Source organism: Copadichromis virginalis, linkage group LG17, assembly GCF_057382275.1.
Source record: "Copadichromis virginalis isolate Kocher_CV1m ecotype Utaka linkage group LG17, C_Virginalis_male_GT1.1, whole genome shotgun sequence".
NCBI lineage: Eukaryota > Metazoa > Chordata > Actinopteri > Cichliformes > Cichlidae > Copadichromis > Copadichromis virginalis.
The window spans coordinates 12,325,816-12,345,531 of record NC_140634.1 but is presented as its reverse complement, the minus strand read 5'-3'; the positions used below and the strand labels follow the sequence as shown (position 1 = coordinate 12,345,531).

General features: G+C 39.3%; 1 protein-coding gene and 2 long non-coding RNA genes across 3 annotated transcripts; 1 reads left to right on the top strand and 2 right to left on the bottom strand.

The window, feature by feature from the left end:
* Positions 1-214: 214 nt before the first annotated feature.
* Positions 215-3,304, bottom strand: LOC146689051 (uncharacterized). The gene is made up of 2 exons (XR_014916168.1): positions 3,204-3,304; positions 215-3,026 (listed from the first exon to the last, which is right to left on the bottom strand). It is a non-coding gene; the product is annotated as an uncharacterized LOC146689051 (long non-coding RNA).
* Positions 3,305-6,169: 2,865 nt separating this feature from the next.
* On the bottom strand, positions 6,170-11,819 carry LOC146689050 (uncharacterized). Its single transcript, XM_085436196.1, has 7 exons — positions 11,548-11,819; positions 10,979-11,089; positions 10,514-10,601; positions 10,190-10,347; positions 8,752-8,859; positions 7,554-7,640; positions 6,170-7,011 (listed from the first exon to the last, which is right to left on the bottom strand). The coding sequence occupies exons 1-7, from the start codon at positions 11,761-11,763 to the stop codon at positions 6,280-6,282; spliced, it is 1,500 nt and encodes a 499-aa protein (XP_085292322.1). The 5' UTR covers positions 11,764-11,819; the 3' UTR covers positions 6,170-6,279.
* Positions 11,820-12,973: 1,154 nt separating this feature from the next.
* LOC146689049 (uncharacterized) lies at positions 12,974-14,872 on the top strand. The gene is made up of 2 exons (XR_014915998.1): positions 12,974-13,203; positions 13,298-14,872. It is a non-coding gene; the product is annotated as an uncharacterized LOC146689049 (long non-coding RNA).
* Positions 14,873-19,716: the final 4,844 nt, after the last annotated feature.

Sequence of the window (19,716 nt, the reverse complement as noted above, 5' to 3'; positions counted from 1 at the left end):
GGGCCCTTATTGTTCTCTCTTTTTATCAATAACTTACCTGAAGTCTGTCCAAATATATTTACTCAAATGTATGCGGATGATGCAGTTATATATACGCAAGCAAATAGTGTTCAGCAGGTGGCAAAAGATCTTACAGCTGCTTTAGCATTAATGCATAGCTGGTAGGGCTGAACGATTATGGAAAATAATCTAATTGCGATTTTTTGCCCCAATATTGCGATTGCGATGCGATTATTTTTTAAGGTCTTTGTCTTCTGTATTATTAAACAAAGACAAGCAATACATCATATAGTATGGCCAATACTATATTACATTAATTTTAAACTGTTCTTTCCTGGAAGACAGACCTCTGTTATGATGACATGAGGTGATGCATGAATTGATGACTGACATTTTTATTTAACTTCTTCAATCACAACAGTATATTTGAACATACACAATAGTTTATTTTTAGCTTACAAACATCTGAGCATAAAGTGCTGACAAGGAACCCTGGTGTAAACATTAAAATGAAAGTCAGTACAATGTGCAGATTGCAGAAATATACATAAAAAAAAGCAGTGGCTTTACCACACTCAGTTTTTCGACATCTGTGAACTACTAGACAGTCATTAAATTAAAAAATAATATTAAATAAATAAAGCTAATAAATAAAAAATACACACATCTTACTGATCTCTGCAGTCAGTAACATTACACATAAAGTGCAAACATAATAGCAATTGTATAAACACACACACAAACGCGTGAAATTGGACGGTCTAGCCTTCTGATTAGCGTCACCACTGTCTCGGTGGAGTTTAATAAACTCGGCCGTCTGCTTCTTGCTATCTAAAATATAACCAGACACTGGTGTAAATTCTCGACTGTCTCATACTTCTGTTTAATAAGTTTTCTGTTTGACGTTTAGTCAGCTGTGCGAAAACCAAGGAGGAACCCACCCGGGGGATTAATAAAGTTTTATTTTATCTAATCTAATAACTTTAATCTCAGCCAAACCGATTTACTCACGAACAAACAAAACACTGAAAAAAGCCCAACAATAACATTTTTAGGTTGTCTAAGCGACTTATATATTACGTTTAACCCGAGCAGCGAAAGTCCGCGGTGATCTGAAAATGATGTGCCGGGAGTTGTGCCGTTCTCGGCCGCATCAGTAACCCTCGAGCTCCCGGCTAGCTGTCGAGCTGGTGGGTAGCAGACGCCTCCGAAAACGTCGAAGCACTTTTGCAAATATGGGATATCTTGATAAACCGAGCAGATATTTGATGTTTACACAACTACTTTCTCGCCTGAAAATATGTTAAAAGTTTATTTTGTGATCCAGAAAGATTAGTATGAGTAATTTTAAAACTTAGTAGCGGCCGCCATTGTTGGAAACTGGAGTTTGGCTGGGCCGCGCTATAAATTCTGGGATATGGTAGGCCACGAAGGACACACCCGACCCATCCTTCAAATTCGGGGAAAAGGAGGACGCATTTGTCGGCTACATTCGGAGGAGTCTACGAATTTGGACAGCCTTCGGCGCGTCGCTATGACGTAATCGGTCTACAAATGCGGCCTCAGGAGGATGCAGCCCATGAATTTGGACATATAATATAATCGCAGCCTTTGCGGTTAGAAAATTGCACTTGATCATGTCACGATATTATCGCAAATGCGATATATCGTTCAGCCCTAATAGCTGGCTGGAGGACTCATGCCTAATGTTGAACACCTCAAAAACTGTATGTATTTTTCAAAACGCCCCTTAAACTTGAAGCAGTCAAACATATTCCTGGATGGAGTAGAGCTTGAATTAGCTCCAGAATTTAAATATCTTGGGGTCATTCTAGACCCAACATTATCCTTCAAGAGTCACATAAATAAAGTGTCCCAGGTACTTAAATTTAATAATTGACATTTTAATCATATAAGTAATAATTTAAATATTAATGTTGCAAAAACTTATTTTTACTCAATGATCATCTCTCATATGGACTATTGTTTGATGTCCTGGTCACTTGCTTGTTCAACGACACTTAAAACTATTGAAAACATTTATAAAAGAAGTTTAAAACTACTTGACAAAAAACCGACTTCCCACCACCACTGTCATGTGTTAAAAAAACATACATTACTGAATTTCAATAACTTAGTGTAACTTAAAAGAGTGTGTTTAATATATAAAGTCTTACACTCCCTTGCTCCACCACCACTAAAGCAGTTCATTAGGCATAAAGAAAGCTTAGACAGGACCACTCAAGCTACAATCCGAGGAGACTTGTTTATACCCCACAGACGGACAGCATTTGGGCAGAACGTCCTCTCTGTCAAGGGAGGCCATCTGTGGAACAGTCTTCCTCAACCCATTAGAGAATGCTCTACACTCAATTTGTTTAAGGCAAAGGTTAAAAACTGGTTATGGACAAATCAAGTGTGTGATCATGTATGAGTTGTATAGTTTTAATGTTTTATTTGGGAACAGAATGGTGTGTATGTGTAAGTTTGGTGATGGAGTTTTTATTATGAATGAATGATGAATTTTTATGTCTATTTTTTATGCTTAAGGACAACAGATGGAAATTAGCCCTTGGCTATAATCTGGCATGTTTACATTCATGTAATTTTTTTTTTTACATTTATGTTCATTAACATGCAATGTCCTAAATAAAATAAATAAATAAAACCAAATCTTCGCCCAGACAGACTCACAACCAGACACAGTGACACCATGGACAGACAGAGGGAACACAGAGAAGTGGGAGCAGGCAGGCACAGAACAAAACCCTAACGAACAGCAACCCTTAACAAAAGACATAACAGAATAAACAAGAACATAGAATAACATAAAGAAACACAAAACACAGAGTCGTCAGACTCAGGGCCATGACAACACCATTACTTGAAGAGAAGGTATCCTGCTCTCCTTGTGTGTGTACGCTACACAATTCAGCAGTAGCCTAACTCCACTTGAAATAACGCGCGAAGTCAGGATGTAGCGTCCAACTCCTTTTAATTAGTGAGTATTTCCTCATGGAGTAAAACTGAAATACAAATAACATAGCTAAAATTAACCTAGCATCATTAGCATAACAAAATTAGATTCCAATACACATCCATTAGCGTTAGCACACAACTACTAAAGTATTCATCTACAGCAAATATTTCCACAAAATATACATAAAATACAATCCTACAATTCAATACAAATGAAAACTTACAGACGGTGGTGTCGATGGCACAAACAAAAGGCAGATGTCGCTGGATCAAATTTCCCCACATGTGATCCGCTAGGAACTAAACAAACATGGCTGACATCCTGTCACTTCCTGAAACTGGTTTTCAAAATAAAACGAATTTCAAAATAAAAGTAGCTCATTGCAAAGAGCCCCTATATTGCAATACATTAAGAGCGGAACAGAAGGTATTTTATCGAACTGGTGTTAATCACATGTGAACAGCAACTCTGCCAGTCTGCCGTCAGGTAACTCCTCTCTAGACCTCTAGCTCCCCCTACAGTCTGGGCATATTAACAACATCAAACACTGATACTAAGCAAATATGCATTTGCTGTTATCATTACACCATCCCTTTTTAAAAATATAATAATTCTACTTTCATAAACATAAACTATCTCTCCTTTTACTTGTTAAACCAAGCTTTGTCAATAAAAGGTTAAAAGCACAAGTAGTTTTCAACAATCATAATCAGTTCAACACCAGTACACAATTATAGTGCAACTTGTGTAAATACTATGACAATATTATCTTCCAAACAACGTATCAACACCTCTGTTCAATCAGTCTCATAGGTGGCTTTACTTGTCTTACAGATCTTCTGTGTTTGTTCTTATGTATGTGTAGCTGTTCCAGGTGATAGTATCTCCAGTGTGTGTTGGGGTTGTTCATCAGCCTCCAACCTCTATTCTACTCTACATGTCCGGAAGATCTTGGCGATTTTGTCTTCGAATAGCATTATCTTCTGCCTGAATGATGTATGATTTGGTTGAGCTTCCTTTGGAACATTTGCTTTGTGGCGTTGTGCGGTATACTAGCAGGCTTTGTTAGAAGTCAGTACTACTGTCTCTTGCCTTGCTCAGCAGCCTCTTCACTGTTTGGACTGACTTTTCCACTTGTCAATTAGATTGTGGGTAATGCAGGCTTGATGTTGTGTGAACAAAGTCCCATTCCTTGGCAAACTGTCAAAACTTAATATTTGCTTCACATAAACATAGTCATTAATTCCCTCTTACTTTTGCTGTTTTGCTTTCACCACGATAAAAATCACACCTCACATCTGCACAGCTCTCTCTCTCTCTCTCTCTCTCTCAGTGTGCTTCAAGAACAGTTTCCCATCTAAAAATCTCTGTTTCCTGCATTATTCTCTTGCTTATTACCAGTGATGGGAATAACGTTACTAACAGCATAATTTTTTTCAGTAATGAGTAATCTAGCTAATTACTATTTCTATTGTTACAACGCCAGTACTGTTACTAACAAGAAAATGTGGTGCGGTGGCGTTACTATTTTTCAACAAACAGACGGTTGAAGCTGTGTTCAGCTTACCACATCTTATATCAGTTACACGGAAGTAGCTGTAAGTAATCTGGGCGCTACAGCTTTAAGCAGCTGCGCGCGCTCCCGCAGACGGCAATCACTTTCTGGCATACGATCACTTTTTGGCAAAACACCTGTAGCTAGGGGGCAAAACAATTGCATGAGTGCTGTTGTTTGACTGAGGAAGAATAAAGTAGTCGTGGTAAGCCAATCACATGATCACTTCAAGATGACAAAGCAACAATGTGATAAATACCAGGTTTTAAATTGTGTAGATAGGCCACGTAAAACCAGAGTCATGATAAAAATATGTTTACGCGTGTTTTTTCCTCAATAGTTTCGTCACGTTTATTGTCTAAGCTAAGGACAGAGCTAGCAAGCACTCTCTGCTTATGATCAAAAAATAAAAAAACAAAACAAAAAACATCCAGTTCGTGTTGACTAATCAAAAATGATATGGCAACATGACATTTGGTTGTTTAGAAAGAGGGTTAAGTTTTAGGAGTGATGGTGAGAGAGAGAGAGAGAGAGAGAGAGAGAGAGAGAGAGAGAGAAAGAAAGACAGCAGAAAAAGAGAGAGAGTGAGTTTTAAGAAGTGAGAGATTTGTGACGTTTACCGTGTTTGGAGTGTGTAGTTAATGTGTTGCCTTTTGTAGTTAGTGTGTAGTGTTGTGTGTCAGAACAATGGGGCGACTGCTGTCTCCAGGTAAAAAACAATGGGCCAGCTTGTATATTTTATATGTATATTTTATATGCTTGTAGTGATGGTGGTAGCACTCATGTTCATGCAGGTGACAATGCTTGTGGTCGTGGCCCAGAGCCAGCTCATGGTCATCCTCGTAGGTGTGCACGCCTTCAGCATTCTTGTAGCCATCTTCATAACAACAGTACAGAGTGTGACTTTTATTTTTTAAATCTTCTGTTAGAACACTATTACAGCTTAAACTGAGAGGTGTGGGTGCTGTGACTGAGAATCTGGACAGCATAAACCACAGTAGAAAATCTATGTTTGCTAAACTTTCTTTGCAGTTGAAATGTTTACTTTAAACAATATTATATTTTAAAGAGGCCAGAAATGTGTGCCCTTGTGTAATCAAAACAAATGGGTAGTTTCATATCTAGTCTTGGCAGAGACTAACTTGAAGCTTTATTTGTGAAGAGCAAGTTAGCTAGCTAGTACTGCTAACATGAGCATAAAAGGGTGGGGCTAACTGCAGTGATGCTAGCATTAACCGTGTTAGCACGTTACCTTAAACAGTTGGTTAGTCCACAGGTGTACACTCAGAGGTTCAGCTATTTATTTCATTGCAGAGAAGCTGAATCAATACTTCAGCTAGTTCCCAAATTTTTAAAACAAGTACCTGTACTTCTTCTCAGCTACAGAATGTCTTTACCTTTTGTCACCTGTATTCAATTTTTAAGGTGCCACAAATTTTTAACTCCACAGCATGCTGATTTATGGCAAGGTTTCAGTTGTAACCTATATGGGAATTGCTTGGTTGGTGCAAAAAATATTAGCAGCCTTTTGCCAAAGCAAATCAGTTGTTTAGTGGAATCTATGAAAAAATGTGCATTTAAAACATTTTTTTTGCTCTAGGACATGAAACGGTAAGATTGACTCATGCAAGCAGTCCTTTACTGACAATGTGTTTAATGTAGAAAAATGCAATGCCAAATAGTTTTCCTTCTTTTCATTACACTTGAGCCTTTGTGTGTGTATTTAAAAACAGTTTTATAGGCTTTATGAACTGGCTGCAGCTGGCTTGAATTCGAGGTCTTTAGTGAAGAGTTCATCCACATTTTTATGCTTTCCCGCTGTGGTGGGGCACTGGGCAGAGACTGATTTTGGGAAGGGCTCGATGGTGGGCTCCATCTGTCCAGGAATTTGAGGGTCGGGTTTAAGTGGGAGAGTGACTCCAACTCCAGGGCCACCAACTGGGACATCAGGGAAGGAAGGCAGAGTCACAGGCTGGTCCAAGGCGGGCAGGACTATCACTGTTCCCTGTGGTTCATCGTGGGGTGCGTTCTCATGTTCGTGCTTGTGGTGATGGTGGTGGTGCTCGTGTTCATGCAGGTGACCGTGCTTGTGGTCATGGTCCAGAGCCAGCTCATGGTCATGTTCATGTGTGTGCACACCTAGAGCATGCTTATAGTCGTGGTGGTGACTGGGAGAGTCACCGCTGTGGTTGTGTGCCTTGGCGTGATGAGTGTGCACGTGATCGTGATTCAGACCGTGGTCATGGGAGTGGTCATGAGCGTGCCTGTGGGCGCTGCCTGTGGCATGGTCATGTGTGTGGTGGTGATCACGGTCATCAGTGTGGTTGTGGGTGTGGCCATGATGAGAGTGGCACTTTGTGTGATCGTTTGCGTGGTCGTGTGTTTGGTCTTGGTCGTGGCTGTGTGAGTGTGTGTCATTGTGGCTGTGGTCAGTCTCTCCGCCCAGCAGGTGTAGCTTCTTCTCTCTCTCAGCAGCCTGGAGAAGAGATAAAGAGTGTAGGATATTAAAGAGTGAACAGTGTATTATAGATTTGCAACCTCTAATGGCCATGTGAATAAAATATGGTCTGGTGCTTCCATCTTCAGATTTTCAAGGCCCACTTAAGTCCTGAAAATAACAAACAGCAATTCTGGCCTCCATAGCTATGGTCTCCCTTCACGACAACAGTACAGAGTGAATTTTATTTTTTAACTCTTCTATCTGGACAGTTAGAGCTTCAAAATAGAGGTGTACCAGGTGTGACTGAGAATTTAGACAGGCTAAAGCACTGTAGCAGATCTGTTTGCTAAACTTTAGGGGAACGGTGTTAACAAAACTCTGGATGTGTCCATCTGATTCTGTAGTTTAAAAAAAATACATCCTCATTGGAATTATACAGCAAAGACATGTATAAACAGTTTGTGTTAATTTAGTGAGTTCCAAAATTAAAATCACACAATCCACCAATCATCCTTTTTTTTCTTATGCTGTAAAAAGACATTGAAGGTAAACAGCGAAACCATCTAAAAGAGTCTCACCTCAGGCTCATAGATCTCACAGGCTCCCTCAATCTCCTCATCGCCATTGAGAGCGTGGAAGAGGGATGCCTTACAGAAACCCTTGTGCTGAGGAGAGAAAAAGAAGAAAAAGTAAGAGTGCAATAATTATGCCTGTGGTTTTACTACAGTATAAAGGCCTTTACATGTACAGTTTGTGCAAATGTTTCTTGTTTTAAAAATACTTTTGGACAAATTTTTTTGGATCAAGTTCAGTTTTTCTGATTCTCGCGTGTGAATTAACAGATTGGACCAATCAGACCACTGCATTTGGCAAGTGTGCATGCTGCTCTGGGTCATACTGCTATCTGAAAAATATTTCTCTGTCTCCTCAGGTGTGGTCTACCCACAAGAGCTCAGACTTCCTTACTGACGTCCGGAATTATGTACAAAAGCAGCTGTGATGCAGCTTCACCTCTTGGATTAAAACAAGAAATTCTTTTTGCTGCTGCCTTCTATTTAGAATTGGATGATGTCCAGAATGGACAGCACAGTGGCATGGTTAGCACTGTTGCCTCACAGCAAGAAGGTCCTGAGTTTAATTCCACCATCAGGCCAGGGTCTTTCTGTGTGGAGTTTGCATGTTCTCCCCGTGTTTGCGAGGGTTCTCCTCCCACAGTCCAAAGACATGCACTTTGTGGGGATAGGTTAATTGAAAAGTCTAAATTGCCCATAGGTGTGAGTGCAAATGGTTGTCTGTCCCTGTGTGTTAGCCCTGTGTCAGACTGGCAACCTGTCCAGGGTGTACCCTGCCTCTTGCCCTACGACAGCTGGGATAGGCCCCACATCCCCCGCGACCCTGAAAAGGGTAAGCAGAAGCGAATGTATTTCTGGATGAATCCAGAATCTCAGTTTCTTCATTTTCTTGTTTAGAAACCTTACGACCAACTCATCGTCACTTGATGCCATTACACTATATATTTGCATCTGAAAACTTTGTAGTTTTACGTTGTTTTTTCTAAACTAGGCAAACTAAATATCAAAGTAATCTCCTGCTGTCATACACAAGCCACTGATATGAAGCTAGAACATACTAAGCTTTGAGCAGCAAATGAAGGTCTTTTCCTTGCACTGTTAGAAAGTAAAACAATCCCCTGATGGAGAAGGTGAGTTGAACTTGATTTCATTTGAGAATAAACAGGGCAAAACCTAGTAGATGAAAGATTAATAAAAGACTCACAGCAAACTCGCATTTCATGGGGGGGCAAGGTTCATCTGCTCCTGCCCTCTGGGGGCAAGTGGTCTCCTGGATGGCGTATTCCACATGGTACTTCCTACCTGCGACAACCTGGACGCACAAAGACACAGAGAGAAAGGAAAAGCCCAAATTAAGGAAGAGACTTGATATAAAATCATGTGTGAGAATTGAGGCAGCATAGTTAGTGATGTTCTGTGGCGGTGTGGGATACAGCAAAGTTTTGGTATAGAATACATTTTAATAACCACTAAATTACGGTGATTCTTTTTTCACACAGTAACTAGTTAACAGAATGACCATTGGCAAGTCTGGAGGTGGTGTAGCGCCCCCTGTCACGAAAGTAAGACATAGTCCAAATGCAAAAAAATGAAAAAGATTAAAGTTTAAAAAAAATATTTTAAGCACTATTCTTGTTCTTATTTTTGTCAGAAATATGTGATTAAGGAAGTTGTGTGAAATTTTCCCGTTCTGTTTAATTAAATTAAATCAATTTTAATTCAGTTTTTTTATATAGCCTCAAGGCATTTTATATTGTAAGGTAGACCTTTCAAAAATACAGAGATAACCCCAGTAATGAAATCACCAGTGGGAAGGAAAAACTCCCTTATAACAGGAAGAAACCTCCAGCAGAATCAGGCTCAGGGAGGGGCAACCATCTGCCGTCACTATTTGGGGAGACAAACAAATTAGCTTTGTTTCTTCTGTTTTCTGTCTGTTTCTTCTTGGCTGCTGGGCTGTGGTCTGGTAGTTTCAAAACTGAGATACTTTTTAGTGCAATATTAGAATGTGACAAGATGAATGGAAAACTGTATACATTTTATTTCTTAGAACCTGGAACCTCTATACGTTGCTCCACTTTGTCCCTTCCTGCAGCCTGCATAGTTCTGCTTAGTGCTGCTGAGTCATGTGACCGCAGGTCAACGAAACACAGCAGAGCAGGGAAGAGTGGGTGGAGCAGAATCAGAATCAGAAAGGGTTTTATTGCCAAATGTTGAGCGGGTTTACAACATTAGGAAATTGCTGTTAGGAAATGTGTCTTAATGTAAGTACCAGAGTACCATTACAGTAGTAGTAGTACCAGATTAGGTATGGATACAGTCAGTATAAGTCCAGGCAGAGCAGTGCCACTACCATAAACATTTATGTGCCTCCTTTCTGTTTATACCAGATTTGGTAGAAAACTTTATGAAATATTATACAGTTTATGCAAACTTTACTTACAGGCTACTGTAGTTGTTTAATCAAATTTTTGCGTAGGAGCTTCTCTGTGTGTTTCCATTAAATTTGATGGTGTAAATTTGTAAAGGGGAATTCTGCCACCTTATTCTCAGCCTTGACAGTGCATGATGAGAATATATATCTATACAATAAAAGAGCCGAGGATACATTATGTCACACATCTTAATTTTGATCTCCCTACCTGTGAAGTAGCACGGGAGATTTTGAGCAGAGCAAAACGATTGGCCAGCCCACTCTGCTGATTGAACTTCTCCAGAGACTGAGTCACAGCCTTCTGAACTTTATCATGATTATGGTCAGTTAAACCTGGACAGCCACCACAGGACTGATGCACCCTACCTGCAGGAATTGAGCAGAACAAAAAGTCATTTTAATTATGAAGAGACTGCTGCACTCCACAAAAACATGTTTTAAGTCTGGACCTTGATGTCTTTTTAGATATAATGGTTGAATTTGAATGAAAACCACAATCACTTCTTTTTGATACGTGTAATATTTTTCATACCTGGTCTGATAGCACACTCGTATTTGTAGAGACGAACCACTCTGTGTACCTTACTGATGAAGATAGCAGCTTTGCACTGTCCATATACCTGCAAACACAATACAATACATGATGTTAGTGTACTGCTTATACATACAGCATCACATTCGCAAAAGAGTTTATTTAGATTTTTTTTATACCCTTTTTATAAATTAGTTGAAAGAACAATGACAATATCTTGTGATACTAAATATCTTTATTCACCTGCCAACTTATGAACTATTGCTTATGGAACACAAAACTAAGATGCTCACTATGTTAAAAAAGAAAGATTTAAGATTGTAAGAAAGCCTTAAGCAGAACACAAGAGACAGTAATAAAAACAATCAGGACTAACACATGTATTAATTACATACGCAAACAGATTTTTGGTAAACTTGTTGATGAGAATTTGCACATGCAGTGTTTGTGTGTGTTTTTTCTAACCTGCGTATTGCCACTACGAATGTCACAGCTCTTCCAGTCCCTCTTGCTGAGAACGCTGCAGTTGGTCTCCACAACATCCAGATTCAGGTAGAAGACCACACCATTCTCTCCCTGTAAAACACACAAATTTAATCAATCATTATGTACAGTCAATAAAGCGCTAATGAAATTTATTTTCAGTGGTTACTTGTTTAATTTATGTTCTGATCTTTCACATGGTCATTTGTTTTTCACGTAATTTGCCTAACATGGCATCCCCCCCTCAAAAAAACCCCCCAAAACAGTCTGACTTGTCGTACTTACTTAAAACATTGGTTTAATTTGTTTTTGTTGTCTCATTTGGTCCAATCACAGTGAAAAGTTTTTGGAACATATTTGTTTCATGAAAATGTTTCTAACTGACTTTTTCTCCAGACTTTTAGTCAAATCACTTTATGATTTGACTAAAAATGCCAAAATACACAGTAATGCCAAAATACACTGAACTTCTCTGGACTCTGCTAGAAAGTAATTCTGCCTTAAACAGCTCTGGTCTACCACACAGTAATAATACTGCAAGCTCAGCTTACATGTCTCTTTATGTGGGCATTGGACAGGCGGTGCAGACTGAAGATGTAGCCCTCCTTTCTGTTCTGGTTGATTTTGGTAAGAGCCAGTTCTGCAGCTGCTTTTGTTGAAGCATCTTCACATGAGCCTGGTTCTATGCCACCACGCTCCACTGGTGCACCATTGATGGTCACACAACCCAACGCCAGCAGCAGCGATAACAGCACGCAGGTCTTCATGGTAAAGGCCTGGGACGACTCTCTCTCTTTAACACCGATGTGCAGAGACGGAGAGGTCACATTTTATATCCTGCTACTGTTTAAGTCCCCCCCATTCCACCCACACACACCTCTTGTCAATGGTAAATATGACCATTGATCCCTACCTCTCAAAAAGCCATGCTCACCTAGCATCCAGACAAACATTTACAGTGCACACTTGCACAACGGAGCTTATCAGTTGTTAGATAATCACTCATGCAATCGATCTTTTCTTTTGGATCAGCGTGTGCAACCAGTTTGTTGAAGGTCATATGATCTACTCTCGGCACTGAGTTAAATCAAGGACAAAGCTTAATGTTTGTTCAATAAAAACAGCAAAAAGGTAAAAAATGATGGCGAGTAATCAAAGCAGCAACTAATCTCACAATGCTATCCTATAGTTGAGCATGCATTTACAACTTGGTGGGATCTGAGGTCAGAGGAGACTGGACAGAACACACACAGAGCACATGAAAGATAAGATCACACATATGAAAATACATTTAAAAATTATAAACTGAATCTTACATTCAATATCATAAATAGAAACTGAAACTGAACACAGTATACTTTTCTTATTAACAACACTAGAGCTAGCTATTCATTCTTTCTTCATTCTTTATTCTTTCTCTAGCAGCCTAAGTGACTGTAAATTTCAGAACACTGTCACATTCAGCATCAGGTTTTTAAATTCAGCCTCTTAAAAGCACATTTTAATGAAATTACTATAAGTAATTAGATAATAAGCTCACTTTGTTTTGAAGTATTTGTTTGTTACGTGAAGCAAAGCCACAATTCATAAATGTGCACACAGGGAGAGTCAGTTGTTTCCTTGGTGGTTGGTTCATTGTGATTTTTGGCTCTGGGACAGTCTGGGTACACATTCACCACCATTGCTGCTACAACTACACATGTTTCTTTTCCAAATATTTATTTATAAGTGACTTATGTATGTATGTATGTATATATATGTATATATTGTACTATTCTTAGTTAGCGTATTGTCTGTCTTGTCTTAATGTTGGTTTAAAATGGAGCACTGTAACAAAAAATAATTTCCCCCAGGGATCAATAAAGTATTCTGATTCTGATTCTGATTCTGATATTAACACAAACTAAATGGGAGGATCAAGAGGGTGAAAGGTCAAAAGAACATAGCATTTATTTGTGCAAACGGACGGTTGGTGCACAGCCATTTTCAGATCTCTCCAGAGATGTTCAATTGGGTTCAAGCGTCTCTCTCTCTGGGACACTTAAGAACATTCACAGAGTGGTCCTGAAGCCACTCATGTGGTGAGTCCTTAGGGTCATTGTCCTGTTTGGAGGTCTGAGGTTTAGAGCACTCTGGAGCACGAAGATTGACCTTTGGGTTCTTGGCATCTCCCTGACTAAGGCCTCGACTCAGACATGATATCAGAGGTTAGTTAACAGAGAGATCTTTCTCCTGGATACACACACATTTAAATAAGCACTTCTAACTCTATTTGCTTTCTTCTTTCTGTGATGTTTCTAGGCTCTCCAAAGAAGGCTGCTGGTTGATCAGCTGATTATGTTGCCACATGCTTTTTCTTTTTGCATGCTCATCTTTTTGTGCACGTATTTGCTGAATGTTCACCTTGACCTGGTCTCGAGTGTACAAGAACAATATCAGTATCAGTATTGACAGGGAAATCTTCCTTTGCAGGACCTGTAAGCCTAGTTTTTACAGGGAGAATTGTGACAGACTGATGCTGGACTTTCTCCTCTTCTATCTGTTGCTCTGGAGGCCAATGGCTGGCTCAGACAAACTGAGGGGCCATAGTGCACTAGGGAAGAGAAGAAATCAATCAAGAACTTATCAAATTCACAAAAGTAAGTGTCACTACAAGAAAAGAAGTGAAATTACAGGCTTTTTTTTTTTTTTTTATCAACGTAAAAGATATATGACATTACCCTGGCCTGCAGTAACACTGTGAGAAATCTTGGAGTCATTTTGATCATAACTACTGTCATTCATTTGCTCAACTAAAACTAGAAACATCCTGTCTCCGAATGATGCTGATAGGTCACTTCACACTAGGGCTGGGCCATATTATACCGTTCACGGTAATACCGGTATAATGTTAGGCAATGATAGGAAAATGAAATATCGCGATAGAATATGAGTAAAACGCGCATGCGCAGTGCCTTTGTTTTCATACGCACATGGCCGATTGTTGACTGAAACAGATGAACCAGAATTGGTTTGTAAAAATGGTGCAACTTCAGTGATGTGGAACTGGTTTGGTGTTTGTCCGTCAGATACACGACAAAGAACATTTTTTTGCAGAACATGCAAGCGGCCGTCGTTATTGTCGTATTTGTCGGACTAAGATGCTCTTAAATCTGGGAGTAATCTGGGTCCTAAACTCTGTATGCTTCAGGTCAAACGAACACTGCAGCATCACTGAGAGTTAAAAACTGTCTAAATTCTTTCATCTCTAATAAAACGATCAGTATTGCTGCTTTACCAGCTGTAACTATGAAGTTTAACTTCCAGGCATCCATGAAAACAAAATTTATTACATTTAACGGGGTTAGAAGTTAGCAGGAAGCTAGTGGAAGTTAGCTCGCTAGTTTCGCTAGTTACCTAAGCATGATATTGCATGTTCTGACTGAGAGATTTCTGAAAAAAATCAAACCTACAGCTCTGCTATCGCTTCCAACATAAATGAAGACAGGAAACTAAACAGCAGTGACGTTTGTAGGGTTACTGAAGTTGGGCTAGCTGGTATATAATGATGTGCTACGTGATCGCTAGCGACACAGCTATGTTAGCATAACATAAACAGTGAAGCTGGAGGACGAACACTAACACTTTTCCACTTATAAAAGTTAACGTTAAGGTTCCTGATAGTTAGAGACAAATGCAATCGCATGGCAGGATGCTGTAAACGGACCAAACTTCAGTCAGGAGAACAACTGAGATAATCCATCCACAGGTTAGTCATTAATATACTGCAACAACATGGGAATAGAGCAGCTGCCAGAGAATTCAACATTAATGAATCAATGGTACAGAAGTGGAGGAAGCAAGAAGAATGAGTTTAATAAAGTTTGATTTATCTGACTGCTTTGTTTCACTTAATGTGCCTTATAATCCCGTGCACCTTATGGTCCGAAAAATACGTACTGCACACTGCAGTTTAATGTTGCAAAGCACCTCCTTTTAACTTCAGTGGATATTATACATGGTTATGCTCAGGATATGTCAGCCCATTTCTACTGGAAATGCCTTTTGGTTAAACTTTCAGCAAGGAATTTGCATTTGCACTGTTACATTTTTATAAAGCTTTAATGTACATAAAAACCAGCTTCTTGTTTAAGTGAAAATAAATGTAAAGTTGTCTTTTTGCGCTAGTAATGTTGTGGAGTTGTATTTTGTCTCGCATCAATTATATCGTCAGTTATATCGTTATCGCAAATTTTCAAATATATATCGTGATAAATATTTTTGGCCATATCGCCCTGCTCTACTTCACACATTAATTTCTTCTAAAATAAACTATTGTAATTCAAGATCTACAAACCTCCTGAAAAACCTTCAGTTGATCCAGAACTCTACTAACTGCAACATGAAAGCAAGTGCAGATTTGTCCTATATTATGTTCTCTGCTAAATTCAGAGCTGGATTTAAAATATGTCTCTTCACATACAAAATCTTGAATAATCAGGCCTCGTCATATCTTAAAGACCTTCTAGCACCTTATTATTCAAATAGAGTACTTCACTCTCAGACTGCTTACTTGTGGTTCCTAGGATATTTAAATGTAGAACGGGAAGCAGAGTATTTTTTGGTTTTGTATTCGAAGTGTTATAAATAGCAGATATTCTATGAAGGCATCGATCTGGGAGGGGTCAGGTATAAGATGGACAGGACCACAGAATGGGGCACGTATACATGCATTTGTCTGGTTGTCATTGTGTGTTTAGTCTCAGTTGTAGCTGGTTGAGTGTGTGTCACTGTGGTTGTGGTCAGTTGTCTATACCAGCATGTGGAGCTTCTTCCCTATCTCAGAAGCCAGGAGAACAGTATACAGTATAACATAGTTAAGCAACCTCAGTGGCCATGTAAATATGTGCATACAAACTGTGAGCCGGTGCTGCCATATTTAGATGGAATGAAATTTGTTTTATGGTTACCAGAAAATCCAGCTTTCTTACACATGCATTAAGACTACAAAAGGTGGCTAGATAAATGAAGTGCTAAAAACTACAATTCCACTGATTACCCTGTGAGGATGTTTCCAGTTTTATCAAAGCAGACTTCTGATGTGCCTGGAAACTGCTGGAGTCACACTTCTAGTTTGGGGGTTTCAGTTCCTAATGCTTCTTTATCACCATTTTGGACTTGAACTTTCACATCTGCCCCAGCTGTTCTTTCAGGCCCTGATACTTCTCAGTTTTCTCGTGCTCCTTCCTTGTTTCATCCTGGATTCTGGCCCTGACACTAACTAATCTTTCCATTACTCACAGAGCCTCAGGGTTCTGGACATCAGATATAGTCCTCTGTGGATTGTGAGGGGTATTTGTGTCTTGAGATCAGTGGTATCTATGTTCTTCTGTGGCCAGCTTATTATTCTGCCTGGATATCTGACGACGAGTCAATGTATTGATGGCTTAGATATTATTCCTACCATTCAGTTGGTTTCTCAGCACCTGTCTTACCTTCTGTTGCTGACCTTTGTGGATTTTTATTATGATTGTCATTGTAACATGGAATGCCGTTGCACTTGTAACTTGTATGCCTGATATTCTGCCTTCTGGCAACTCGTCCCTTTCAGTTTGGATAATCCTGCCTCTCTTTGCAACATTCCACACACTCTCCTTATTAAGGAAAGCCAAAACATCATAAGCATTTATCAAAGGCTTGTGAAAAATTAGTCAAAGTCAGAGTTCAACATGTGGATTTTTAATGAATTCAAATCACAGAATTCATCATGCATGCATTTTCCTGTTGCAGCACTTCTCAGCTGTCACTGTTTCTGCACTGTGGGGGCAGGTGGTCTCCCGGGTGTTGTGTTCCACATAGTAAATCCTTCTCATCTGGATGTACAATTACAAAGAAGGAAATAAGAAACTTATGACATGCAACCCGAATTCTGAAAAAGTTGGGACATTGTGTTAAACGTAAATAAAAACAAAATACATTGATTTTTGAATCTCACAATTTCACATATTTTATCCACAATAGAAAATAGAAAATATATTCAATGTTTACACAGGAAAATGAAATTTTATGACAAAATATGGGCTTATTTTGAAATTGATGACAGCCACATGTCTCAAAAAAACTGAAGGAACTGAGGAGATCAGCTGCTAAACTTTAGGGAGAGGAATGTTACCCCATTCTACAGATAGAATGGATTCTAGCTGCTCAGCAGTTCTAGCTCTTCTTGATTTTATAATGTTTTCATCTGGTGAAAGACCTGGGGCCCGTTCTTCGTACCTCGCTAAGTAGGTTAGCTGGATTTGATTGTTGACGATTTCGCGTGATCTTGGATCGTTTGGTTCCCCGAAGCTCATCCGGGACTTGCTGCCATAGCAACAGAGCCGTAAGCGTAAACTTGCTCGGGAGCAGGCTTACTTTATGTAAACAGGATTAGATCGCGGCCACGCAGGTATGTCCGCTTCATTTATACGAAAGCAACAGCGATATTCCACCACTGTTTCACCATAAATAAATATTATCAATGTAACTAAAGATCCTGCAGCACTTGATCCATTTATTGATTTCACACAGATACTCGCAAGTCAAGATTTTCTTTTTCTCATCAATGAAATCCAGAAGGTCTCAAGGTGCAGTGGAGCTGAAGGGGAACATTGCCCCTGTCTCAAACAAGATTCTGATGCTTAGTTTGATCTTATACAGTAGCTATAACTATAATTTCCTAAATATTGGATAAGTGGAAGAAAAATGGTACATAGAATAGTACATATAATATTCCAAATAAAGCCTTCCTTATTTTTATTCCTATTCATATGTGTCAGGATGTGCTGTGTGGCAGGTAGGAGATGAGGACTAAAAATGCAGGACTCTCAGACTCGAGGGATGAACTCAAAACCACAGCTTTATTTGCTAGTCACAGGAAAACGAGCATGCAAACTAAACTAAACTAAACTAAACTAAAAAATGACAACCTAAACTTACAGGAAACACAGGGCGATCCGCACAGCATGAAGGACAACGCGACACTGACTCAGAGAAACACAGGGTTTAAATGCACTGGGAAGTAATGAGGGGAATGAGACACAGAAGGAGGGCACAGCTGGGAGAAATCAGAACTGATGAGAAAGGAAGCAAAGTAGGATACACTCACATGAGACACAGACCTTCAAAATAAATCAGGAAGTATAACACAGAGATGCGAACTTGACACGGTGGAGACAGCAACTAAGAAACACAGAGACATAACCCATAAAGCAGAGGACTCTAAGAACCAAAATACACGGAGGTAAATACTAAGCACGGAACACAAGAAACTAGACTCGTGGGAGTAACAAAAGACCATGAGATATAATTCACAATACAGAGTGACAGAAAACACAAGAAACTCAAAACATGCAAAGACACAGACCAAGAAACAGACTTACACAGAACAGAGGGGGCACAGAGAAACATGAAGGGCAAGGGATCAAAACTAGAAACCATAGAATAAATCTCACGAGTACAAAATACAAAAATCACAAAGAACTAAAAACGCTGGGTCAGGAGACCCAGGATCCTGACAATATGGTGTGTTTATATCTTAATTTGCATGAATCTTATAATATGTAAAAAATCCAAACAAACATTGTAATGCTCAAAAGTAATGCTATCACTGGTTCGGTTCATGCTCCTGTTGATTGAAAGACTAACAGTACTCTGGTCCAGTGTCTTTAACCTGTGCGTGCGTGTGTGTTTAGGCTACGTTCACACTGCAGGTCTTAATGCTCAATTCCGATTTTTTGATCAAATCAGATTTTTTTGTCTGCTCGTTCACACTACAAATAAAATGCGACAGCAAACGCTCTCTAGTGTGAACGCTCAAAGCGGCCCGCATGCTGGATGCGTCTGGCTTTCATAACAGGATGCAGGATAATACTGAGGCAGCCCCTGTTCTCTCAGGGAATGGACTGAACAAATGTCTAAGATGGCATCATATGAACGGGTTATGTACAGAATTAAGGGGAGAGAAGATATTTTTGAGCAGGTCTGGGGTCCTTTTTTGTTGTACATCGACAATGTCTCCTAGATATTGTGATAAATGTTCTTTTGGGGGGGGGGTTCATGTGTCGTTGGTATTTTTGTTGTTGTCTATTTTTTACTTTGAAAGTCAGTAGAGGGAAGAAATTGTCTAATGTCATCAGTGGTCAAGGTTATGTTTTGTTTTTAGACACCCAGGTGTTTTGCCCCCATTGCTTTTGTTTTTGCAGATGTTTCCCAGGAGGCGGTATATCATTTTGTTTCTCCTGGTGTTTTTTTTTTGTTTGTTTGTTTGTCTGATTGTCTTAGTTATTGTTAGTCCTTATTTGTTGGTTGTTGTTAAGAAACGGACAGAGAACTGACAGTATGATTATTCCAGTTGTATATTTGTTAATGTTTCTGTCCATCCAAAATATGAATAAAAAAAAAAAAAAAAGAAAGCGGCCCGCATGCACAAAAGAAGACTTCACACACAGCGCGCTCTGTTTAGACCCAGAGCAAACAGTATTATTTGACTGATAACCCTTAAAATAAAGACTTCGGACTTTACGTTTCCCAATTTTTGCTTTAAGTTATTTTGTTATTTACATAATAATGTAGATAACCTAATAATTATCCTTATTGCTGTTTTAGAGGAGCGGTGCTTCAAAGGATAGTTGCAGATTTCTGTCAGAATCTGCAGATTATAAAGTACAAATAAAATTTTCACGTTTCTCCAATGTTGTCTT